The sequence below is a fragment of the Microcaecilia unicolor genome, chromosome 6 (genome assembly GCF_901765095.1).
Source record: "Microcaecilia unicolor chromosome 6, aMicUni1.1, whole genome shotgun sequence".
Taxonomy (NCBI): Eukaryota; Metazoa; Chordata; class Amphibia; order Gymnophiona; family Siphonopidae; genus Microcaecilia; species Microcaecilia unicolor.
Window position 1 is genome coordinate 183,956,727 of NC_044036.1, and position 26,439 is coordinate 183,983,165.

General features: G+C 46.2%; 1 protein-coding gene across 2 annotated transcripts in view; it reads right to left on the reverse strand.

Annotated features, from left to right (window-relative positions):
• Window positions 1-26,439, reverse strand: part of TRAIP (TRAF interacting protein) — a 216,729-nt gene that overhangs the window by 134,956 nt on the left and 55,334 nt on the right. For both annotated transcript variants that reach the window (XM_030207476.1, XM_030207475.1), the window contains exon 7: window positions 19,436-19,549. In XM_030207476.1, the coding sequence (XP_030063336.1) occupies window positions 19,436-19,549 (114 nt within the window). The remainder of the gene's footprint in view (window positions 1-19,435; window positions 19,550-26,439) is intronic.

Consider the following 26,439-nt stretch of genomic DNA (forward strand, 5'->3'; position numbering starts at 1 on the left):
GATTATGGCTCTACTACATCAGGACAACTCTAAAACAAAAAATACAATATAGGCAGAAACACCATGAAAGGAGAAAAAAAATCTCAGTGCCTCAGAGCAATTTGTACAAGATTCCTCAGTGCTAGAGCTCAGCTCAATTATAGGAAAAGCAAGGACGGGTGTTTTAAAGATCTATTTTACCAGTCTTTTAATCCAAATAAATCGTATTTAGCTTCAAAGTCCTGTTCAAGATCCCTCCCAGACAAGGTCCTTGTTTCAAGAGGGACTTTCTAAACCTCAGTGCATTTTACGAAGGCATGGAGTTTGTTCAAACAGCATTATGTCCTTTAGACCCTGGGACAAGTTCTTATACTAAAAACACCACCCATTTAGTGAAATTGTTACAAATGATATCACTTTTAGTATTACCTTTGTAGTAACTTTGGATGTGAAGTCTCAGTATAGTGAAGATACATACCTGTAGCAGGTATTCTCTGAGGACAGCAGGCTGATTGTTCTCACGATTGGGTCGTCGTCCACGACGGCCCAGGAGACCGGCAAAATTTGTATAGCAAAACAAAGAACTCTCCAGAATGCTCCATCACGCGGGCAGAACACACCGTGCATGAGCGAACGGCTTGCCGCCTGTGACGTGAGCGTGCCCTCCTCAGTTTAATAAAAAGCAAAACAGAGAACTGAAACAACTCCAATAGGGAGGAAGGTGGGTCTGTGAGAACAATCAGCCTGCTGTCCTCGGAGAATACCTGCTACAGGTATGTATCTTCACTTTCTCCGAGGACAAGCAGCCTGCCTGTTCTCACGACTGGGGTATCCCTAGCCCCCAGGCTCACTCAAAACAATGAACATTGGTCAATTGGGCCTCGCAACGGTGAGGACATAACGAAGATTGACCTGAAAAGAAACACAACTAAGTGAGAGTGCAGCCTGGAACAAAACAGAAATGAGCCTAAGAGGGTGAAGTTGGATTCTAAACCCCAAACAGATTCTGCAGCACCGACTGCCCAAAACGACTGTCGCGTCAGGTATCCTGCTGAAGGCAGTAGTGAGATGTGAATGTGTGAACTGATGAATACGTTGCAGCCTTGCAAATCTCTTCAATAGAAGCTGACTTCAAGTGAGCCACTGACGCAGCCATAGCTCTGACATTATGAGCTGTGACATGGCCTTCTAGAGTCAGACCAGCTTGGACATAAATAAAGGATATGCAATCCGCTAGCCAATTAGAGATTGTGCGTTTTCCGATGGCGACTCCCCTCCTGTTGGGATCGAAAGAAACAAACTGGGCGACTGTCTATAGGGCTTTGTCCGCTCCACGTAAAAGGCCAATGCTCTCTTACAGTCCAAGGTGTGCAACTTGTCTTCACCAGGGCGGGTATGAAGACGGGGGAAAAATGTTGGCAAGAAAACTGACTGGTTCAGATGGAACTCCGACACCACCTTCAGCAAGAACTTAGGGTGAGTGCGGAGGACGACTCTGTTATGATGAAACTTAACATAAGGTGCATGCACTACCAGGGCTTGGAGCTCACTAACCCTACGAGCTGAAGTAATAGCCACCAAGAAAATGACCTTCCAGGTCAAGTATTTCAGATGGCAGGAATTCAGTGGCTCAAAAGGAGCTGACATCAGCTGGGTGAGAACGACGTTGAGATCCCATGACACTGGTGGCGGTCTGACAGGGAGCTTTGACAAAAGCAAACCTCTCATGAAGCAAACAACTTAAGGCTGTCCAGAGATAGGCTTATCCTCTACACGTTGATGATACGCACTAATTGCACTAAGGTGACTCTTATGGAATTGGTCTTGAGACCAGACTCTGATAAGTGCAGAAGGTATTCAAGCAGGGTCCGTGTAGGACAAGAAAAAGGATCTAAGGCCTTGCTGTCTTACCAGACGGCAAACCTCCTCCATTTGAAAGAATAACACTTTTTCGTGGAATCTTTCCTGGAAGCAAGCAAGACTCGGGAGACACCTTCTGAAAGACCCAAGGAGGCAATTTCTAAGCTCTCAACATCCAGGCTGTGAGAGCCAGAGACTGGAGGCTGGGATGTAGAAGCGACCCCTCGTTCTGGGTGATGAGGGTCGGGAAACACTGCAATCTCCATGATTCTTCGGAGGATAACTCCAGAAGAAGAGGAAACCAGATCTGACGAGGCCAGAAGGGAGCAATCAGAATCATTGTTCCTTGGTCTTGCTTGAGTTTCAGTAAAGTCTTCCCTACTAGAGGTATGGGAGGATGCATACAGAAGACCTGTCCCCCAATGCAGGAGAAAGGCATCTGACACTAGTCTGTCATGGGCCTGAAGTCTGGAACAGATTTGAGGGACTTTGTGATTGATCTGAGTGGCAAAAAAATCCACCGAGGGGGTGCCCCACGCTCGGAAGATCTTGTGGACAACGCCCATGTTGAGCGACCACTCGTGAGGTTGCATGATCCTGCGCAACCTGTCGGCCAGACTGTTGTTTACGCCAGCCAGATACGTGGCTTGGAGAAACATGCCGTGATGGCATGCCCAAAGCCACATCCGAATGGCTTCCTGACACAGGTGAGATCCAGTGCCCCCTGCTTGTTGGTGTAGTACATAGCAACCTGATTGTCTGTCTGACTCAGAATGATTTGGTTGGATAGCCAATCTCTGAAAGCCTTGAGAGCATTCCAGATCGCTCGTAATTCCAGGAGGTTGATTTGAAGACCCTTTTCCTGGCAGGACCAAGCTTCTTGACTGCAGAGACCATCTACATGAGCTCCCCACCCTAGTACGGATGCATCCGTCATCAGCACTTTTTGTGGCTGAGGAATTTGGAATGGACGTCCCAAGGTCAAATTGGATCGAATGGTCCACCACTGAAGGGAACTGCAAACGTCGGTGGAGAGATGGATCACATCCTCTAGATCCCCTGTAGCCTGGCACCACTGGGAAGCTAGGGTCCATTGAGCTGATCTCATATGTAGACGTGCCATGGGAGTTACATGAACTGTGGAAGCCATGTGTCCTAAGAGTCTCAACATCTGCCGAGCTGTGATCTGTTGAGACGCTCGAGCCATGGACACGAGGGCCACGAGATTGTCTGCCCTTGCCTGGGGAAGATAAGCTCGAGGTGTCTGTGTCCAACAAAGCTCCAATGAACTCCAATTTTTGAACCAGGACAAGATGGGACTTGAGATAATTGATTACGAACCCCAGTGGTTCTAGCATTCGAATAGTCATCCGCATGGACTGTAGAGCGAGCGCCTGCCTCCAAGGTGCTCTTCACCAGCCAATCATCGAGATAAGGGAACACACGCACTCCCGGTCTGCGTAGCGATTCTGCGACAACTGCCAGGCACTTTGTGAAAACCCTGGGCGCAGACGTGAGGCCAAAGGGCAGTACATAGTACTGAAAGTGCCGAGTTCCCAACCGAAACTGAAGATACTTCCTGTGAGCTGGGAGTATCGAGATGTGGGTATAGGCATCCTTTAAGTCCAGAGAGCATAGCCAATCATTTTCCTGAATCATGGGAAGAAGGGTGCCTAGGGAAACCATCCTGAAATTTTCTCGGACTAGGGATTTGTTCAAGGCCGTTAGGTCTAGGATGGAACGCATCCCCACTGTTTTCTTTTGCACAAGGAAGTACCTGGAATAGAATCCCAGCCCTTCTTCCCCTGGTAGAACGGGTTCGACCGCATTGGCCTTTAGACGGGCAGAGAGTTCCTCTGCAAGTACCTGCTTGTGCTGGGAGCTGTAAGAATAAGCTCCTGGTGGGCAATTCAGAGGTTTGGATTCCAGATTGAGGGTGTATCCTGACCGGAGTATTTGAAGAACCTACCGATCGGAGGTTAAAAGAGGCCACCTTTGGTGAAAAATATCAACCTCTCTCCGACCGGCAAGTCGTCCAGTACAGACACTTTTTCTAAGGCTAAGCTGCACTGGAGCCAGTCAAAAGCCTGTCCCTTGCTTTTGCTGGGGAGCCACAGGGGCCTTAGTCGCTTGCCGTTGAAGGGAACGAGTGCGCTGGGACTGAGACTGGACAGGCTGCCGAGAAGCAGGAGTGTACCTACGCCTATTGTTGGAATAGGGAGCACTCCTCTTCCCTCCAAAAAACCTCCTAGATGAGGAGGTGGTAGCAGAAGACGTCCAGTGGGAGAGAGAATCACAACATCATGGTGCTTCTTGATCTGATCGACCATATCCTCTACTTTTTCGCCAAAAGGGTTATCCCCCGGCAAGGAACATCCGCCATTCGCTGCTGGGTCTTAAGATCCAGGTCAGAGACACGCAGTCATGAGAGTCTGCGCATCACTATACCTTGAGCAGCTACTCGGAATGCCACATCAAAAGTGTCATAAATACCCCTGGTCAGGAATTTACGACACACCTTCTGCTGCCTGACCACCTGGTGAAAAGGTTCGGTGAGCTCCAGAGGAAGTGCTTCAACCAAACTAGACAGTTGCCTCACCAAGTTCCGCAAGTGGATGCTCGTGTAGAGCTGGTAAGTTTGAATCCTAGCTGCGAGCATAGCTGCCTGATACGTTTTCCTCCCAAAAGAATTGAAGGTCCTAGACTCTCTGCCTGGGGGCGCTGAGGCATAGTCCCTAGCACTCTTGGATCTTCTGAGAGCAGAATCCACCACCATGGAATCATGAGGTAGTTGAGACTTCACCATTACAGGCTCTCCATGGACTCTGTATTGGGACTCAGCGGGACCACTGGATTAGAAAGAGGGAACAACCACTTTCGCATAAGAACTTCCCTGAGTGTGTTATGCAAGGGAGCCGTTGCAACCTCTGTAGGTGCAGAAAGATAATCCAAGACCTCGAGCATCTCGGCCCTGGGCTCATCCACAACCTCCACAGGGAAAGGAATGTCCTTAGACATTTCCTGAACAAAGGAGGAAAAAGAAAGACTCTCGGGTGGAGACAATCTTCTTTCAATTGGGGGAGTAGGATCAGAGGGAACCCCATAAGACTCTCCTTCAGAAAAGTATCTGGGATCTTCCTCTTCCTCCCACGAGCGCTCATCATTGGTATCAGACAAAAGCTCTCTAAGAGCAGCCTGAACCTGAGCCTGAGCCTGTCTTGACATCGAGGGACGACCTCGAGGGGGATATCGAGAAGTCGACCCGTGCCTAGACTGCGGCAAAGCTTCCTCCACCGATGTCGAGGAAGAATCCCTCCCAGATGCCGCTTCTACAGTCGGTACAGAAGGCGCAAGCACCCCTTGCACCGAAGTAGATTGGCGCAGCAGTCCCTCCAGAAGCTCTGGAAGAAGAGCCCTGATATGCTTGTCAAGAGGTTCCATCGGAAAACGCTGGGGGAATCGGTACTGGAGCCAGTGGCAGAATCTGAGGGGGCTCGAGAGCCGGTATCAGGCTGCCAGAAGACCGACGCACCGGCACCTCCTGTATAGAGGGTGAGCAGTCCTCCCGGCGCCGACGCTTCTCGGGTACCGAATCCCTTGGCTCCCCGGAGCTCTCGGTACCACGCATGGAAGGAGAATGATGACGGTGCTTCTTAGCCTTCGCTCGACGCCCGTCATCGAGACTCCTCGATACCGAAGAGGATGTGGAATCCTCACGCCTCCTCGGGGCCGGGGCCGGGTCCGACAAAGGTCGGTCCTGGGGGGGGGCCTGCATAGCAGTAGGCCTCAAGACAGGTGGAGACCAACTCGATGCCTCGCTGCTCCCAGCACGATGTGGTCATTCGGCAGCCATTACCTGAGCTCTCAAAGTCAACGCCGATGCCGCTGACCTTGATACCAATGTCGATGCAGACATCAAGGGACCGGACCAATCAGCAAAAAGGTTTTCCCCATTGAGCCACTGGAAGATGATCGGGCTCAAGGCACTGGAGACACCACAAGTGGGGGTCGGTACCCGAGATGGTCCGGTTGCAGCGAGTACAACGCTTGAAGCCACTGGGTGTCCTCGATGAAATGGACGGAAAAACGGTGGCTGCAAAATTAGAAGACTCGATGATGCCAATAAAAAGGCACAAAAAGGAAGCAAAAACCTGACCGAGCAGCCTAAAAGCCGGCCACGGCGAAAAAAAGAACAGAACAAATAGAATGAGAAAAAAACTAAAGAAATAAAGGGTTGACTAAAGTTCTACTACTTTCTTTATATTTATTTATTTTGTGAAAACAAAACAAGAAGGAAGAAGCGGGACGCAAAAAGTCTCCTGGGCCTAAAAGGAACACATCAGAAAACACTGTGTCGCCTCAGACGCGAATGAGAAAAAACTGAGGAGGGCACGCTAGCGTTGCGGGCGGGAAGCCATTCGCGCATGCGCGGTGTGTTCTGCCCACTCGACAGAGCGTTCTGGAGAGTTGTTTTGCTATACAAATTTTGCTAGTCTCCTGGGCCGTCGCGGACAACGACCCAATCGTGAGAACAAGCAGCCTGCTTGTCCTCGGAGAAAAGTTAATACCTCAGAGAAGGTTTTACGGTTTTTAAAAGAGACCATGCCCACATGATATTCTTACTGAATTGCTGCTGTCGTCCTTGAGCTGGCTAGGCCTGAAGAAGAATTATTTTTTATATAACGGTGAATTATGCCTTCAGTGTTCAGGAACTGCTATGGGTACCATTTCTGGCCTATTACTAGTGAATTTTTACATGAAGTCTTTTGAAACTCAGTGATTCTCTGTATTTTCAAATTATATCACCAATTGATATTTTACTCTTGTGGCAAGGCACTAAGGATGTGTTGAATTAATTTCTTGTGCAGTTAAATGGATGTAACTCAGCTACTAATTTCTTGGCAGGATTTCTGTAATTCTGTCTACTCAGGCATACCTGGTCACCAACTCTCCAAACATTACAGAACTCTGCAACTAGACTCTTCTGCTGGGCCTGTAGACATGACTACAGTCAGTAAAATCAAAAGTTCACATAAATGCTGCAACAAAAAGCTATGTAGTTCAGTAATTTTTAAAACTGCAGTACATTTGAACATAAACGTAGATGGCCAGAAAGCCAAATCCAAAGTAACCAGTAATAGAAAAAGTTGATTTGATGTTTGGCTCGGAGCAAATTATCCGGGCCATCCTCAAGCCTTCAGTCTTGAACATCTTTGAATGCCATGCCCCCTTTTAACAGAATTCTCTCTTCTTTGCAACAGCTGTGATTAGGGCAATAACCCTAGGCAGCCTCAATGATTCTAAGTTCTCTGGGAGCAGGGCATACAGGCAAGATATTGTTCATACCACATTTAGATCTACATCAGGAGAGTTCTACTGAGCTGATATTCTCACATGGCCTTATGAATATGGGAAGCCTTAACAGAGCTTTTAGTCCCTGACATAATAGGGTTAGCAGAATCTGCTGAACCCTGTAGCATAGACAGATGTTAAGAACCTCCAGATCCATAGTTATAAATGTAGGAAGTTCTTCCTTATGAATAATCTCCATTGCAGTGGGGTCATCTCCCTGTTCAGTGATAATTTCTCCCGTCACCAAAAGGTCTGCTTGATCTGAATGGAGGGAATCTACAGAAAAAGATGCATCCAACTTAGGGCCCAAGACAATGGACTCTGTATCAAATTCCAAATGGCTCTCTAATCTCCTTCGTTTAATGAAACCATCTCTTAAGGCTGCAAAGCAGGAGCAAGGGGGGTCCTGTGAAGCAGGTGCCCTTTTTAAGCAAAATGCCTGATGCATTAAAAAAAAATGAATCTGGGAGAAAAAGGACAAGTCATGATTGACTCCATATCTGATAAGGCTGAGGTTCCTAAGCCCCGACAAGCCAAATTCAGGGGAAAGAGGTGGGTGAACTGTTTTCTGCATAAGGGAAGGCATTATTCGTTGTCAGAAGTGCAGCATTCTACAATCTTTGAAAATCTGTGCAGAGCCCACCAAATCCTCACCGTGCGGTCTCACATCTGTAGTCAGCCCCAGAGCGCCTGCTGGTTCTGAAAAAGACCTAGGAGAACAGCAGGATCATGCTGACCACCAACATGCCGCTGTTCTCTTAATCCTACATCAGGCCAATGCTTCAATGACTCTGCCGGCGCCAACATGACAAACCGCAAGGAAGGAGGAAAACAAAAGTATTCCTCACTACAGTGAAGCTGAAAAACCCCTCCTGAGGAAAATTTAGAGAAAATGCCAGACAGGACTTTAAAGTATCTCTCTGCCAGACACCAGACTTGCTGCACAGTCATGCCAAAGCCCAATTCCCCTTAAAGATACAGCCACTTTTTTTTTTTTTTTTTTTTTTTTTTTTTAAGTTCAATACATTTTTATTAGGATTTCAATGAGATTTAAACAAACATTAAACAGATACAAATAACAATGAAAAAACAAGGCACATCATTTTTTTTTTAAGTAGGCAGGAGACCAATAGCCTCATAATAGCTGTAGCGAAAGAGGGTGGAGAGGTGGTCAGGACATAGTTTGAGCTCTCCGAATATTCATTCTGAAATTTGTAATATTTTTCAGGATATTTTATGAAGAGCTTTATAGAGAAAGCTCTTCATAAAAATTATGAGATGGGGAGGGACTATCCTGATAGACTGAGGTTAATGAATAAGTGAGGAACACAGAAAAATTTCTCAATAATGCCATAATGACTGAGATAGAGGAACTGAAAATTCAACTGAATTCCCCTAGTAAAGCCCCTGACCTGATGGCTACAGAGGTAAATTCTACAACATTATGACAGCCTTTGAGAAATATGTTTAATCAGATTAATCCAAAAAAACTATATCAGAGGTATCGAAAATTCCACATATTATAATGCTACCAAAGCCAGATAAAGACTCTCAGAGACCTAAATGGTATAGACCAGGCTCGTTGAAGTTCAGTCCTTGAGGGCTACAAACAGGTCAGGTTTTCAGGATATCCCCACAGAACTTGGACAGGCCTGATATAGACCAATTTTTCTTTTGAATTATGAGGTCAAACTCCTTGCAAAGATATGGCTAACCAACTGACTTGAAGAGTAAACAGGTCTTTTGAAGAACAAAAACCCAGTTAAAATGTGAGGAAGATCTTAACTTCTTTGGAATGCATTCAAGAGACCATAAAAACATAATAGCTATACTGTGTCAGACCAATGGCCCATCTAGTCCAGTATCCTGCTTCCAACAGTAGCCAATTCAGGTCAGAAGTACCTGGCAAAATCCCAAAGAGTAGTAAGATTCCATGCTATGAGTACCAGGGCTAAGTAGTGGCTTTCACTATGTCCATCCTAATAACAGATTAAGGACTTTTAGTGTCCAAATTTTTTAAAACCCAGATATATCATCTCCTTTTACCACATCCTCTGGCAACGAGTTCCAGAGCTTAACTATTTGTTGAATGAACAAATATTTCCTCTTATTCAGTTTTAAAGTATTACCATGTAACTTCATGGAGTGCCCCTTAGTCTTTGTATTTCTTTTTTTTTTTTTTTTGCTAAGAGTAAGCAATTGATTCACATATACGCATTCTACTCCACTCAAGATTTTGTGGACCTAGAACATAAAAACATAAGTGTTGCTATACTGGGACAGACCGAAGGTCCATCAAGCCCAGCATCCTGTTTCTAACAACGGTGAATCCAGGTTACAAGTGCCTGGCAAGACCTCAAAACAGTACAACACATTTTTTGCTGCTTATCCTAGAAATAAGCAGTGGATTTTCCCCAAGTCATTTTAATAATGGCATATGGCCTTTTCTTTTAGTAAGTTATACAAACCTTTTTTAAACCCTGCTAATTTAAGTGCTTTTTACCACATTCTCTGGCAACAAAATTCCGAGTTTAAATACACATTGAGTGAAGAAAAATTGTCTCCGATTTGTTTCCAATTTACTACTTTGTAGCTTCATTGCATGCCCCCTAGTCCTAGTATGTTTGGAAAGAAACCACCTGTTCCACTCCACTCATTTTATAGACCTCTATCATTTCACCCCTCAGCTGCCTTTTCTCGAAGCTGAAGAGCCCTAACTGCTTTAGGGAAGTCGTCCCATCCCCTTTATCCTTTTCATCACCCTTCTCTGCACCTTTTCTAATTCCACTATGTTTTTTGAGATGCGGTGACCAGAATTGCACACAGTATTGGAAGTGCGGAAAACACCATGGAGCGATACAAAGGCATAACAACATTCTCATTTTTGTTTTTCGTTCCTTTCGTAATAATACCTTACATTCTGCCGTCGAACACTGAACAGAGGGTTTCAACATATCATCAATGATGACACCTTTCCTGGTAGGTGGCCCCTAATGTAGAACCTTGCATCATGTAGCTATAGTTCGGGTTACTCTTTCCCACATGCATCACTTTGCACTTGCTCATATTAAACATCAATTGCCATTTGGATGCCCAGTCTCTCAGTCTCGTAAGGTCCTCTTGTAATTTTTCACAATCTTCAAGCGATTTAACAACTTTGAATAACTGTGTGTCATCAGCAAGTTTAATTACCTCACTAGTTACTCCCATCTCTAGATCACTTATAAATATGTCAAAAAGCAGCAGTCACAGCACAGACCCTTGCAGGAACTCCACTATCCACCCTTCCACATTGAGAATACTAACCATTTAACCCTACTCTCTCTCTCTTTTTAACTAGTTTTTAATCCACAACAGAACACTACCTCCTATCCCATGACTCTCCAATTTCTTCTGGAGTCTTAGGCAAGATTTCCATTCACTAAATCCACGTTGGCTATGACTCATTAATCCATGCTTTTGAATATGCTCTGTAATTCTGTTCTTTATAATAGTCTCTACCATTTTGCCTGGCACCAATGTCAGGCTCACTGGTATATAATTTCCTGGATCACCTCTGGAACCTTAAAAAAAAAAAAGTATATATATATATATACATACACACACATATACACACAGTGCAATCCGCTTAAGTGCAAGGGTCTGGGACCAAAGAAATGCATGCAATTAACCGGAGCGTGCACTTAACCGTTGTGAGCCAAAGAAGCTTGACATCTGATAAACATATGTACAGTATACATATGTTTATTATACGTACAGTATACAGTCTGTTAACTGACATTAGGCTTACTTGAAGTAATCAGTTATAGTCCTCTGCACACTACTGGGTCTGTGAGTTCCATAGACTACGTCTGCCAGACGGAAAACTGTCATAGCACTGACATCCAGTGGCCTCCAGATAGGCCCACATGGTGTTGAGACTCTCCGGCGCTCTTGCAAAAGTGACAGGAGGAGATTGTTGAATTTGGTCAGCATGTGCCTCGCTGCTCATTTCTTCATCTGTTCCATCATCAGCCGTTGTTGCCTGCGTGTAGGCGCATATCTCAACATCAGTGCTGTCTTCAGCTGTTTGTAGATCGTAATCAACAGCTACGTAGCGATGGAACTTCTCTTCAGTAACACCGGCTAGGATGTCAATAACCTCTTCATCTGACGCGTTTGCAACAGCTGCATCTGCTTCGTCCTTCTCCACATCCTTAACAAAGCTTGCCCGCTTGTAGCAGTTCACAATGGTTGCCTGTGTACCATGAGTCCAGGCGTCTTTCTGCATATGTAGGGAATCCAACAGTGATAGATTACGAGCCAGTTAAACAGCACGTTTATCCTTGCCAGTATGGTCATCCATAACGCTCATTAGACGACGTAGCACAAGAGCCCGATAATGTTGTTTGAAATTAGCTATTATGCCCTGATCCAGAGGTTGGATCAGAGAGGTAGTGTTTGGTGGCAGGAAGACCACCGTGACGTTAGACAGCCTGACATCATCCCTGTGTGCAGCACAGGTATCACAAAGCAACAAAATCTGATGCTTTTGTGCCCGCATTCTAGTGTCTAACTTTAGCCACTGCTTCCAAATTTCCCCAGTCATCCATGAATTTACGTTAGCCTTGTATGACACAGGAAGTCGCTTAACTTTCTTGAAGCAACGGGGCTGTTTGCTCTTTCCAATGACAAGGAGCTCCAACTTCTCACTCCCATCCATATTGCAGCAAAGGAGGATCGTCAGTCGGTCCTTCGATGTTTTACCTCCAGTAGTTTTGGCTTGTTTGAATGCAAGTGTTCCATCAGGAATTGCTCACCAGTAGAGACCATTTTCGTCAGCATTGAAAATGTCGCAAGGTGCAAACTTGTTCAAGATGGTAGGAAGAACTGAAACAACAAAAGTTTCAGCACCAAAGTCATCAGTGTCTTGTTTCTCACCATGCTGTTTCTTGAATTTTATGCTGTTCCTCTCCCTCCATCTTTCCAACCATCCAACAGTGGCTTTGAATTCAGTTAGTCCAAGACTTTCAGCTAGCTGGTTAGCTTGCTCCATAAGCAGTGGACCACTGACAGGAAACTGTCTGCTCCTGACTCGAGAAAACCACCGAAGAAGAGCATCTTCTACCTCCTCAGCTTTTCCCAACCGTTTTAGTTTCTGTTGTGGATTTGTATTGTTTTGCCAGTCTTCCAGACTGGGATTGACACCATAGTCTTTAGCAATAGATGCTTGACTTTGTTTTCTAATTTTTTCAGAACTTCTATTCGTTCAGCCAGTGTTAAAGTCTTACAGTTCTGCCACGACAACCCCGCTGTATGCTGTAACAATATTCTTTCGCTTATTCTGCCTGTGGCAGTTAAAGAGACTGTAAATTTGAAATCTTGTTGGTTGTCATGCACCAATCGGCTTTCATATTCCATGTGCGCGCTTATGCGGAGTCTTTCCTGCAGAGGAGCGGTCTTAAACCATGCATATAAGCAAATCTTGCACTTATCAGTGGTGCGCTAAAACGAAGTTTGTCCCCACAGAAATTGATGGTGCCAAAAACGGGACCGAAGTATGGCATGCAGATAAATAAAGCATACACTTATCCGACATGAACTTAAATGGAGTGCACATATATATAGGCAGAGTACAGTTTCTCCATCAAGCACTGTGCAAGAATGGCTGCTGAACAGTATAGCGAATGCTACATACCTGTAGAAGGTATTCTCCGAGGACAGCAGGCTGATTGTTCTCACTGATGGGTGACGTCCACGGCAGCCCCTCCAATCGGAAAGGCCTTTGCTAGTCCTCGCGCGCCTATGCGCACCGCGCATGCGCGGCCGTCTTCCCGCCCGAACCGGCTCGTGTTCGTCAGTCCCATATGTAGCAAGACAAAGACAAGGGAAGACACAACTCCAAAGGGGAGGCGGGCGGGTTTGTGAGAACAATCAGCCTGCTGTCCTCGGAGAATACCTTCTACAGGTATGTAGCATTCGCTTTCTCCGAGGACAAGCAGGCTGCTTGTTCTCACTGATGGGGTATCCCTAGCCCCCAGGCTCACTCAAAACAACAAACATGGTCAATTGGGCCTCCCAACGGCGAGGACATAACTGAGATTGACCTAACAATTTTTCCAACTAACAGAGTGTAGCCTGGAACAGAATAAACATGGGCCTAGGGGGGTGGAGTTGGATTCTAAACCCCGAACAGTTTCTGAAGCACTGACTGCCCAAACCGACTGTCGCGTCGGGTATCCTGCTGCAGGCAGTAATGAGATGTGAATGTGTGGACAGATGACCACGTCGCAGCTTTGCAGATCTCTTCAATAGTGGCTGACTTCAAGTGGGCCACTGACGTGGCCATGGCTCTAACATTACGAGCCGTGACATGACCCTCAAGAGCCAGCCCAGCCTGGGCATAAGTGAAGGAAATGCAATCTGCTAGCCAATTGGATATGGTGCGTTTCCCCACAGCCACTCCCCTCCTGTTGGGATCAAAAGAAACAAACAATTGGGCGGACTGTCTGTTGGGCTGTGTCCGCTCCAGATAGAAGGCCAATGCTCTCTTGCAGTCCAATGTGTGCAGCTGACGTTCAGCAGGGCAGGAATGAGGATGGGGAAAGAATGTTGTCAAGACAATTGACTGGTTCAGATGGAACTCCGACACAACCTTAGGCAAGAACTTAGGGTGAGTGCGGAGGACTACTCTGTTATGATGAAATTTGGTGTAAGGGGCCTGGGCTACCAGGGCCCGAAGCTCACTGACTCTACGAGCTGAAGTAACTGCCACCGAGAAAATGGCCTTCCAGGTCAAGTACTTCAGATGGCATGAGTTCAGTGGCTCAAAAGGAGGTTTCATCAGCTGGGTGAGAACGACATTGAGATCCCATGACACTGTAGGAGGTTTGACGAGGGGCTTTGACAAAAGCAAACCTCTCATGAAGCGAACAACTAAAGGCTGTCCTGAGAACGGCTTACCTTCCACACGGTAATGGTATGCACTGATTGCACTAAGGTGAACCCTTACAGAGTTGGTCTTGAGACCAGACTCAGACAAGTGCAGAAGGTATTCAAGCAGGGTCTGTGTAGGACAAGAGCGAGGATCTAGGGCCTTGCTGTCACACCAGACGGCAAACCTCCTCCATAAAAAGAAGTAACTCCTCTTAGTGGAATCTTTCCTGGAAGCAAGCAAGATGCGGGATACACCCTCTGACAGCCCCAAAGAGGCAAAGTCTACGCTCCCAACATCCAGGCCGTGAGAGCCAGAGACTGGAGGTTGGGATGCAGAAGCGCCCCTTCGTCCTGTGTGATGAGGGTCGGAAAACACTCCAATCTCCACGGTTCTTCGGAGGACAACTCCAGAAGAAGAGGGAACCAGATCTGACGCGGCCAAAACGGAGCAATCAGAATCATGGTGCCTCCGTCTTGCTTGAGTTTCAACAAAGTCTTCCCCACCAGAGGTATGGGAGGATAAGCATACAGCAGACCTTCCCCCAGTCCAGGAGGAAGGCATCCGATGCCAGTCTGCCGTTGGCCTGAAGCCTGGAACAGAACTGAGGGACCTTGTGGTTGGCTCGAGATGCAAAGAGATCTACCAAGGGGGTGCCCCACACTTGGAAGATCTGTCGCACTACTCGGGAGTTGAGCAACCACTCGTGAGGTTGCATAATCCTGCTCAGTCTGTCGGCCAGACTGTTGTTTACGCCTGCCAGGTATGTGGCTTGGAGCATCATGCCGTGACGGTGAGCCCAAAGCCACATGCTAACGGCTTCCTGACACAGGGGGCGAGATCCGGTGCCCCCCTGCTTGTTGATGTAATACATGGCAACCTGGTTGTCTGTCTGAATTTGGATAATTTGGTGGGACATCCGATCTCTGAAAGCCTTCAGAGCGTTCCAGACCGCTCGTAACTCCAGGAGATTGATCTGGAGATCGCGTTCCTGGAGGGACCAGCTTCCCTGGGTGTGAAGCCCATCGACATGAGCCCCCCACCCCAGGAGGGACGCATCCGTAGTCAGCACTTTTTGTGGCTGAGGAATTTGGAAAGGGCGTCCCAGAGTCAAATTGGACCAAATCGTCCACCAATACAGGGATTTGAGAAAACTCGTGGACAGGTGGATCACGTCCTCTAGATCCCCAGCAGCCTGAAACCACTGGGAAGCTAGGGTCCATTGAGCAGATCGCATGTGAAGGTGGGCCATGGGAGTCACATGAACTGTGGAGGCCATGTGGCCCAACAATCTCAACATCTGCCGAGCTGTGATCTGCTGGGACGCTCGCACCCGCGAGACGAGGGACAACAAGTTGTTGGCTCTCGCCTCTGGGAGATAGGCACGAGCCGTCCGAGAGTCCAGCAGAGCTCCTATGAATTCGAGTCTCTGCACTGGGAGAAGATGGGACTTTGGATAATTTATCACAAACCCCAATAGCTCCAGGAGGCGAATAGTCATCTGCATGGACTGCAGAGCTCCTGCCTCGGATGTGTTCTTCACCAGCCAATCGTCGAGATAGGGGAACATGTGCACTCCCAAGCCTGCGAAGCGCCGCTGCTACTACAGCCAAGCACTTCGTGAACACTCTGGGCGCAGAGGCGAGCCCAAATTGTAGCACACAGTACTGGAAGTGACGTGTGCCCAGCTGAAATCACAGATACTGTCTGTGAGCTGGCAGTATCGGGATGTGCGTGTAGGCGTCCTTCAAGTCCAGAGAGCATAGCCAGTCGTTTTCCTGAATCATGGGAAGAAGGGTGCCCAGGGAAAGCATCCTGAACTTTTCCTTGACCAGATATTTGTTCAGGGCCCTTAAGTCTAGGATGGGACGCATCCCCCCTGTTTTCTTTTCCACAAGGAAGTACCTGGAATAGAATCCCAGCCCTTCTTGCCCGGATGGCACAGGCTCGACCGCATTGGCGCTGAGAAGGGCGGAGAGTTCCTCTGCAAGTACCTGCTTGTGCTGGAAGTTGTAGGATTGAGCTCCCGGTGTGCAATTTGGAGGTTTGGAAACCAAATTGAGGGTGTATCCCTGCAGGACTATTTGGAGAACCCACTGGTCGGAGGTTATGAGAGGCCACCTTTGGTGAAAAAGTTTCAACCTCCCCCCGACCTGCAGATCGTCCGGCACTGACACGTTGATGTCGGCTATGCTCTGCTGGAGCCAGTCAAAAGCTCGCCCCTTGCTTTTGCTGGGGAGCCGAGGGGCCTTGCTGAGGCGCACGCTGCTGACGAGAGCGAGCGCGCTGGGCCTTAGCCTGGGCCGCAGGCTGTCGAGAAGGAGCATTGTACCTATGCTTACCAGAAGAGTAGGGAACAGTCTTCCTTCCCCCATAAAAACGTCTACCTGAAGAGGTAGATGCTGAAGGCTGCCGGCGGGAGAACTTGTCGAAAGCGGTATCCCGCTGGTGGAGCTGCTCTACCACCTGTTCGACTTTTTCTCCAAAAATATTGTCCGCTGCTGGATCCTATTCTCCAGGTCGGAGGCACGCAGCCATGAGAGTCTGCGCATCACCACACCTTGAGCAGCGGCCCTGGACGCGACATCAAAGGTATCATATACCCCTCTGGCCAGGAATTTTCTGCACGCCTTCAGCTGCCTGACCACCTCCTGAAATGGCTTGGCTTGCTCAGGAGGGAGCTTGTCCACCAAGCCCGCCAACTGCCGCACATTGTTCCGCATGTGTATGCTCGTGTAGAGCTGGTAAGACTGGATTTTGGCCACGAGCATAGAAGAATGGTAGGCCTTCCTCCCAAAGGAGTCTAAGGTTCTAGAGTCCTTGCCCGGGGCGCCGAAGCATGCTCCCTAGAACTCTTAGCCTTCTTTAGGGCCAGATCCACCACACCAGAGTCGTGAGGCAACTGAGTGCGCATCAGCTCTGGGTCCCCATGGATCCGGTACTGGGACTCGATCTTCTTGGGAATGTGGAGATTAGTTAGAGGCTTGGTCCAGTTTGCCAGCAATGTCTTTTTTAGGACATGATGCATGGGTACTGTGGACACTTCCTTAGGTGGAGAAGGATAGTCCAGGAGCTCAAACATTTCAGCCCTGGGCTCGTCCTCCACAACCACCGGGAAGGGTATGGCCGTAGACATCTCCCGGACAAAGGCCGCAAAAGACAGACTCTCGGGAGGAGAAAGCTGCCTTTCAGGGGAGGGAGTGGGATCAGAAGGAAGGCCATCAGACTCCTCATCAGAGAAATATCTGTTGTCCTCCTCCTCCTCCTCCCACGAGGCCTCACCATCGGTATCAGACACAAGTTCATAAACCTGTGTCTGAAGCCGTGCCCGACTCGACTCTGTGGAAACACGGCCATGGTGGGAGTGTCGAGAGGTAGACTCCCTCGCCAGCACCGGCGAAGCTCCCTCCGCCGATGTCGTCGGGGAGCCTTCCTGGGAGGCGACCGCAGTTAGTACCGCAAGCGGCACCGATGTCGGAGACCTCACCCCGGGCAAGGGGCCAGCCGGCGCCTCACTCGATGGTACCGGAGGCGCAAGCACCCCCGGTACCGGAGGGGAAGGGTGCAACAGCTCTCCCAGGATCTCTGGGAGAACGGCCCGGAGACTCTCGTGCAGGGCGGCTGTGGAGAAAGACATGGAAGCCGATGCAGGCGTCGAAGTCAGAGTCTGTTCCGGGCGTGGAGGCTGTTCCGGGCTGTCCAAGGTGGAGTGCATCGACACCTCCTGAACAGAGGGTGAGCGGTCCTCCCGGTGCCGATGCCTACTGGGTGCCGACTCCCTCGGCGACCCAGAGCTCTCGGTACCGATGCGGAAAGGAGACCGGTGTCGATGCTTCTTTGATTTTTTTCAAACGAAGCATGTCACCGGAGCTTCCCGGTACCGACGAGGAGGACGTAGAATCCAGCCATCGCTTCCTCGGGGCCGAGGCCGAAAAAGGTCGTCTCGGGGGGGGGGGGGGGGGGGCTGTACCGCAGGAGCCCTCAGGGGTAGGGGGAGACCCACCCGAAGGCTCACCGCCACCAGCAGGGGAATGGACAACCCTCACCTGCACTCCAGTCGAAGCACCACCATCCGACGACATCAGCACTAGTGGAGGTCCCGGTACCACCGACGCAGCCTTCCGATGTCTTGGTACTGACGATACAGAGGGTCGATGCAGTCGATGCCGAGATCGAAGGTCTTGGAGCTGTCGACGCCGATGCACTCGATGCCCCCGGTGCTGTTGCCGACGAAGAGCCCGAGAACAAGACGTTCCACTGGGCCAATCTCGCTACCTGAGTCCTTTTGAGGGGCGCAAAACGGCGCAAAACACGACCGTCCCGAGCGCGGACAAAAGAAGACTGACGAACACGAGCCAGTTCGCGCGGGAAGACGGCCGCGCATGCGCGGTGCGCGAGAACTAGCAAAGGCCTTTGCTAGTAAAGTGTCCCGATTGGAGGGGCTGCCGTGGACGTCACCCATCAGTGAGAACAAGCAGTCTGCTTGTCCTCGGAGAAAGTTAGCAACACATGTTTTGTGGAGATGGCTGTATTACAGCTGTCAAACAGTATGATGGTAATGGTAAAGTACCAACAATACCAAACCAAAAAATATATATATAAAACTCCACCCAAGTAAATTAAATAAAATGGGGAAGAAAAAGAGGCTTTTCTTCCATTTATATTGAATTTACTTGCAGGACAAGCCTCTGAAGACCAAGCACAAAACCTGATTACGGTTCTTTGCCCCTCCTCAACTGAATCAATAATGTAATTTCCCTGTTTGTCTGATCCAGAAGCTTGTACTCCATAACTCACAAATATACTATTATCTGTTATGTTCTCTATTACACCATGGACTCAAAGCCACTTTAGCTCTTAATTTCGCCATTAACTCTGCTACAGTGCAACTGCAACACAGTTAGATTCGTTGTTGTAGTAGGTTCCCTGTTACTCTATAACCCTGATGATTATAGTTCTTTATTTGATTCGTTATCCTAGTAAGTCCTTCGCTGCATTGTAAACCTTTTGATCGCTGTTCCTTATTACAATGAAAACCATGTTAACTGGTCCTGTTATACAGTAAGCCACATAGAACCAAACTCGATTTGGATAATGTGGAAAACAAGACTAACTGAACGGAAATGGAAACTTTACACTTTGAAAACATTTTACATCCTTAAGATCAACAAACGTCCAAAGTTATTTTCTCATGATAGTACACAGATGCCTAAATCACATTTACCAAACCTATAAGTGCATAAGTATTGCCATACTTGGAAAGACCAAAGGTCCATCCATATTTAAGAGTCTGATATTCAACACTGGCAATTTTTGCAGTTCTTTACGTACTTTTTTAATGATATGCAGTAGGTTGCCAGTTGTTCCATTGCAGACTGCCCCATTCCCATGTCTCGGATCATCTGTTCGACTTCTGTGCGCTGGCCCTGGAGTAGCAGTTCAAGGCTGAAAAGAAATGTAATCATGATACACTAGCTGCACCTCAAAGTTTCAAACCACACAGCCATACTGAAGGACAGGATAAACATCAAATATGTGTACTTTGGAAGAAGGTGGGAGAGAGGCTATATGATAAAGACACGACAGCTTTCAAGTTGAAGAGCTGATTCAGCAATCTACACATGTAAGTACTGGCACTTACTCACATAAGCAATGATGTACCTAGCATATTTGACACCCCCGGGGAAGATTTATTTTATTTTTTTACCCTCAATGTTTTTGGCAAGTTGCTAAATGGCCACCAGGCTTCAGCTCTACTAGCCTTTAGTTTACTGTTGAGTAGCCAAACACTAGGTACATCTGCATTAGCTGTACCTAATGGTTAGAGCTGCAAACTGAGAACCAAGGAAGCCAAGATTCAATTCCCACTGCTGCTCCTTAAGATTTTGGGCAAGTCACTTAACTCTTCCTTGCCTCAGGTACAACAAAACTTAAATTGTACGCCTTCTGCTACTATGAGAAAGCTGTGATCTAAATCCAAATCCAAAATTCAGTACCAGGCACACTGTGAAGTAATACAAAAACACAGCAAATATCATCCATGACCTACAGAGCAAATTCTACCATACCGTAATAGCAGTAACCTCTATGAGTCACACAACAAAGGCCTACCTAAAAAAACCCAGCACCATGAAAATTGGAGGAGGCACTAAAACATCAATTCACCTACTGGAAATCTTAACAAGCCAGATTAGTACAGCTTTCAAGTTTATTAAAAACTTTCTATCCTGCCTAACAGAGCAAATAATAAGAGAAAATAAAAGAAAAAAGAGTAACGTACAAAACTTACATGAAACAACAGGAAACTGGGTAAAACTACAAAATTTATAAGAAAGGAGGGGAGATAGGGAAAAACAGTAAGGGGTAAGGAAAAAGTCTGTCCGATCGATCCTACACAGTCAATGCTAACAGAAAATCACATCTCTTTCACAGAGAACACATATAGACCCTCACCCACTGCAGAATACATAATCACAAGCTAAAAATAGAAATATGTAGAGAAAAATTAAACTGAACCACCAAGAAGTCAGTCTCTGCATACACTGCAACACCAATCAATGTTGTCAGTAATTAAAACTGGGTCATTTCTATATCAGCTGATGAAGAGGCTTTATTAGGTTTGGGTTTAGTTCCAACCACATAACATCCGTTCAATACCAGAATATCATTATTTAGGTTTTTCAGAAAACAACACTTGAAAGTGTATTTTATGGACAACCCCCCCTACAGTTGATATTTCTATTTGTAAGCCACCTTCACAATGGTGCCCACCAGGACCCACGCATCTGGTGGGCTCTACATTTAAAGACTTGGTATTGTGGGACTTGGAAAAGATGGAACTCACGACTTCTGAATCATTACATCGACAAAGTTTGACACCAACACAATCAGGGGACTTACTACATTGAAGCAATCAAAGGATTTGATAGTGATGAGAGCGGACAAAGGTGGAGACATTGAGGCATATTTTCAAAGCACTTTGGGAGGCTAAGTTCCTTAGGTTTCTATGGAACTTTGGGAGGCTAAGTGCTTTGAAAATGAGCTTGATTGTGGTCCAATCAGTCATGGCTTATAAACAAGAAGCTGTCTGACAATTGTCAGATTCTGTCACGTACATGAAATTAGATACGGATCCAGTTGAAGGATTAAAACAAAATATTAAGAACACAGGCCAACTGGCCGAAAAATCATGGATGCTTACATCTAAGGAGGAATCCTTTCTAATGGAGATGCAACCAAAATCACAAAAACTGTATCTGGTTCCTAAGATACACAAGAATTTGGAGCATCCCCCAGGGAGACCCATAGTGTCCACTCGTGATTAGGTATTGGAGCCCTTGTCTGTTTTTGTAGATAGCTTTTTGAGACCTGAAATTTCCAGAACTGCATCCTATTTAAAGGACACTACACATTTTTAAAACATTATTGAATCTTTGTCAAATTTACCAGATGATGCATGGCTAGCCACATTGAATGTTGCATCCCTTTATACAGTCATTCCCCAAAAGGGAGCTTTGGACATTATTAGTGAGGTTTTACAGAGATGAACACAAACAGTTAAGATTACTATATCATTCTTTAGTTATTGAGAATTATTTTTGGCATGAAGGTTTCTACAAACAAAAGGGGTGGTCATGGGGGCCACTTTAGCTCAATCAATAGCAACTTTATATGGACAGATTTGAACAACAGAACCTTTATAATTCTTCACAGTTTCAATCCATGTTCTATGGAGGAGATTTTTGGATGATATTTTTTTTTTATTTGGAATGGGACTGAACAATCATTAAAGTCATTTGAACAATGGCTTAACTCTATAGACCCTGATTTAAAATTCACCATGAAATACAGATCTTCCAAAATTGAGTTTTTGGGTGTTTCGGTAATCAAACAACAGGACAAACTATATACCACATTGTACAGGAAGTCAGTGGAGAGGAATAACTTTCTACAGTTACTATCCATCTACACTGAAGTTCAATTTACCAATGTCAATATCTCCAACTTAGAAGAATCTGCACATCTTTAGACGATTTTAGACATCAAGCACAGGCATTATTCTAAACGCTTCGAAGAAAAGGGCTATCCTAAAAAAAATAAAATCATTAAAACGAACTTATTTAAGAGCAAGTTTTGCTCAGCGACATCTGTTACAAGATAAAAGACCAGTTCAATCTGAACGATAAACCGGTGTATTACCATTTTCATTTTTGGCACATTCAATTGTCCAATCATTGACAGCACACTGGCACATGTTACAACTTTATCCAGGGTTCTAAGGAATTCTCTGTGATAGCATAAAAGGGGTAAAATACTAGAAGAACTGCTGACTCCTCAGCGATATTTTAACATATGTATTTGGACATTTCAGGAATACATCAGGCTTGTGGAGTGTGCCAATGGTGCCCCCTTACATTATGTGGTTCAAGTTGGGTTGATCAGAACATGGGCAATAAGATCAGATCCAGACATGATACTATCTATAGCAACAGAATGTTACTGAAGTCTACAAGCACCTTTAGACACACATTGGAAGCAGTTTCAACATCACTGGCATGACTTATGCTGGCTTATCACAGATATCATCCAAGCAGGGTTGGTAGGGAGGTCATATTAAAAAATTATTAAACTATAGAGAACAACTTTTTGGATTTATACTTTACAGTCACTCCAAGGGGATGTACTACAGAATTAGAGTGATCTACCTTAACTTGATTCCTGGGTTTCATGATCACTGTTCTTTTAAAGATAGACACAAAAACGCTGCCGTCGTCTTGACAACAATAACTGTTTGGTCTGCATTTTTGGTGTGGTGCTAAGATTGGTAAGAACGATGTATTTTATTAGTGATCACATTTAAATTTTCCTTAAGCTCTAATCAAAATTTTTTTTTCATTGGGGGGGAGGGGGGGTGATCCTTGATACAGATGCTTGACGGCGAAACATGATTCATGTCGGACTGAAGAAAACGTCTGTAGCCAGCATTCATAAAAAGCTACTACTACTGAAGATTTGTTAAGAACTAGGCAGTTTTTCCTTATTATGAATGTTGATAAAACAAAATAAAGCATTATAAGAATCACAAGGACCACTGGGTGTCTTCAGACTGGAAAAGATTATACACATCTGAGCCCCATACTGGAGGTACTACTACTACTACTACTACTACTATTTAGCATTTCTATAGCGCTACAAGGCGTACGCAGCGCTGCACAAACACAGAAGAAAGACAGTCCCTGCTCAAAGAGCTTACAATCTAATAGACAAAAAAATAAATAAAGCAAGCAAATCAAATCAATTAATGTGAACGGGAAGGAAGAGAGGAGGGTAGGTGGAGGCGAGTGGTTACGAGTCAAAAGCAATGTTAAAGAGGTGGGCTTTCAGTCTAGATTTAAAGGTGGCCAAGGATGGGGCAAGACGTAGGGGCTCAGGAAGTTTATTCCAGGCGAAGGGTGCAGCGAGACAGAAGGCGCGAAGTCTGGAGTTGGCAGTAGTGGAGAAGGAAACAGATAAGAAGGATTTATCCATGGAGCGGAGTGCACGGGAAGGGGTGTAGGGAAGGACGAGTGTGGAGAGATACTGGGGAGCAGCAGAGTGAGTACATTTATAGGTTAGTAGAAGAAGTTTGAACAGGATGCGAAAACGGATAGGGAGCCAGTGAAGGGTCTTGAGGAGAGGGGTAGTATGAGTAAAGCGACCCTGGCGGAAGATGAGACGGGCAGCAGAGTTTTGAACCGACTGGAGAGGGGAGAGGTGACTAAGTGGGAGGCCAGCAAGAAGCAGATTGCAGTAGTCTAAACGAGAGGTGACAAGGGTGTGGATGAGGGTTTTGGTAGAGTGCTCGGAAAGAAAGGGGCGGATTGCTCGGAATACAGCCCTCGGAAAGAAAAAACTTTCCATCTTTATCATTCCAGTTTCAATATACAAGCTTATTTTCAATCAAGAGTAGTCATAGAAAATGTAACACCCTATGTATATCTAGCAGCATGATAAGTAGTAGTAGTAGTAAGAGAAAGAGGAATTATAAAATTCCTCTACGGCTTGTCACTACAAACAAAAGGCACTCACCATTCACATCTGCTTTCTGCCCCCACTCTTAGGTAATTAGCTTGTTGGGTGGCAAGGTGTAACTACATTGTATTTCTGCCCAGGGTTGAATTTCCACATAAGCACCAACAGGCAACAGTGGGCCGGGGGGGGGGGGGGGGGGGGGGGGGGGGGGGGGAGGTATGGTGCTCCTCCCCTTTGTTACCCCAATCCTGCCCTTTCAGGATACCCTCTTACCTTTATCTTATTTCCAACAAGCAGCAAAAATATATCTGCTAGACTGAGCACACAGCCTACAACCTCTCACAATCTAGACAGGCTGAGATGGAGCACCACAGAATCTGACTGAAGTATATGGGCTTCCAAGTCCCCCGCTGAACCTTACAAACACATTTATTGCTGCTCCTGCAGCCACTCCAGGACCAACCACTGAAGAAAACCTGGTACCAGCCTGGACTAACTATAAGAAATTGGAACCTGAGGTAATTTCCTATATTGCTATATATAAATCTATGTGTCTTTCTAGTTCACCCCCACTACAATACAGCCCTCTCCCTCCTTGCCACGCCACAAGCCTTCTCTTTCCAATCTAACAGTCCTATCCTTCTGAATCCTCTTCTACAGTTCTGACTCCTCATTATACTCTGTCACCTTACTCTCACTCTTCCAGTCATATCATGCCTCTTTTCCCTTCCCAGCGATTTATGATTTTAAGATCATTTTTTAAAGCACACTTAATATCTTATTTCCCATCCTTTTACATTAAAGTGGCTATCCTTCAGGCATACAAGCCTTTGTTTCTCTAGTTTATTGAACCATGTATTGACCAGTCTATACTCACAGTCCTTGCATTCCTCCAACAGCTGAAGGGTAGATTTTGCAGAACAGTTTTTGAGCTTCTGTGAAATACTTAAATAAATTACTATTTATTTTAGATCAAGTGAAGGGCAGTTTTGCATAGGGGTTTAGACAGGAATCACTAACATCCAAGTCAATATGTTCACAATTACCAGCCTATTTTTAAACAAGCTTGCTGAAGTAGATCCTTTTGTAAAATACAAGCACATCTCACTAAATGTGCATCAGGAGCAATCACTACATTCACAAAAGAAAAGAGTGGCATTACTTGCCAGCTTAAAGTGTAAACACTAATTCAGCAAACTACACATGCAAGAACATAAGAACAGCCATACTGGGTCAAACCAATGCTCCATTAAACCCAGTATCCAGTTTCCAACAGTGGCCAATCCAGGTCACAAGTACCTGGAAAACCCAAATAGTAGCAACATTCCATGCTACACATAGCATGATATGAGTTATTGATTTTGCTGGATCAGATACCAAAATAAAAATACAGCTTTAAAGACTTATTGGGACAGAATCAGATAAACTGGTCTGGCTTTCATTTCACATCCCCTTTCCACCTGGACTACTGATAACAAAAACTAGCTGGGTGTATACCTAAAACCATCAACACATCTACTACACCTAACAAAAGACTACACCTCCACCTAAGCCCATCTAAGCTCAATCACTCTCAGACAATGGACCAGCTGATGTCCAGATGATGTCATTAAACATGGGACCAGTTATGCCCCATCTCAAAACTAGATGAAACCAGTTTTCAGCTATCCCTGAGTTTTCATTGGATCAAGCACACCCTACCTGACTTCAGCCTAGGGTCCAGCAATAAAATATAAAAAGACTGGAAGAACTCTCATCCACTCTCGCCTTGACTACTGCAACCTACTCCTCACTGGCCTCCCACTTAACCATCTATCCCCCCTTCCATCCATTCAGAACTCTGCTGCTCGTCTTATCTTCCGCCTAGACATGTTCATATCACCCCTCTCCTCAAGTCACTTCACTGGCTTCCGATCAGGTACCGCATACAGTTCAACCTTCTCCTACTAACCTACAAATGCACTCAATCTGCAGCCCCTCTCTACCCTCATCTCCCCTTACGCTCCTACCCGTAACCTCCGCTCACAGGACAAATCCCTCCTCTCAGTACCCTTCTCCACCACTGCCAACTCCAGACTCCGCCCTTTCTGCCTTGCCTCACCCTATGCGTGGAATAAACTCCCTGAGTCCATACGCCAAGCCCCCTCCCTACCCATCTTCAATTCCTTGCTCAAAGCCCACCTCTTCAATGTTGCTTTCGGCACCTAACCATTGTACCTCTATCCAGGAAATCTAGTCTGCCTCAATCTTGATTGACTGCACTTTTTGTCCTTTAGATTGTAAGCTCCTTTGAGCAGGGACTGTCCTTCTTTGTTAATTGTACA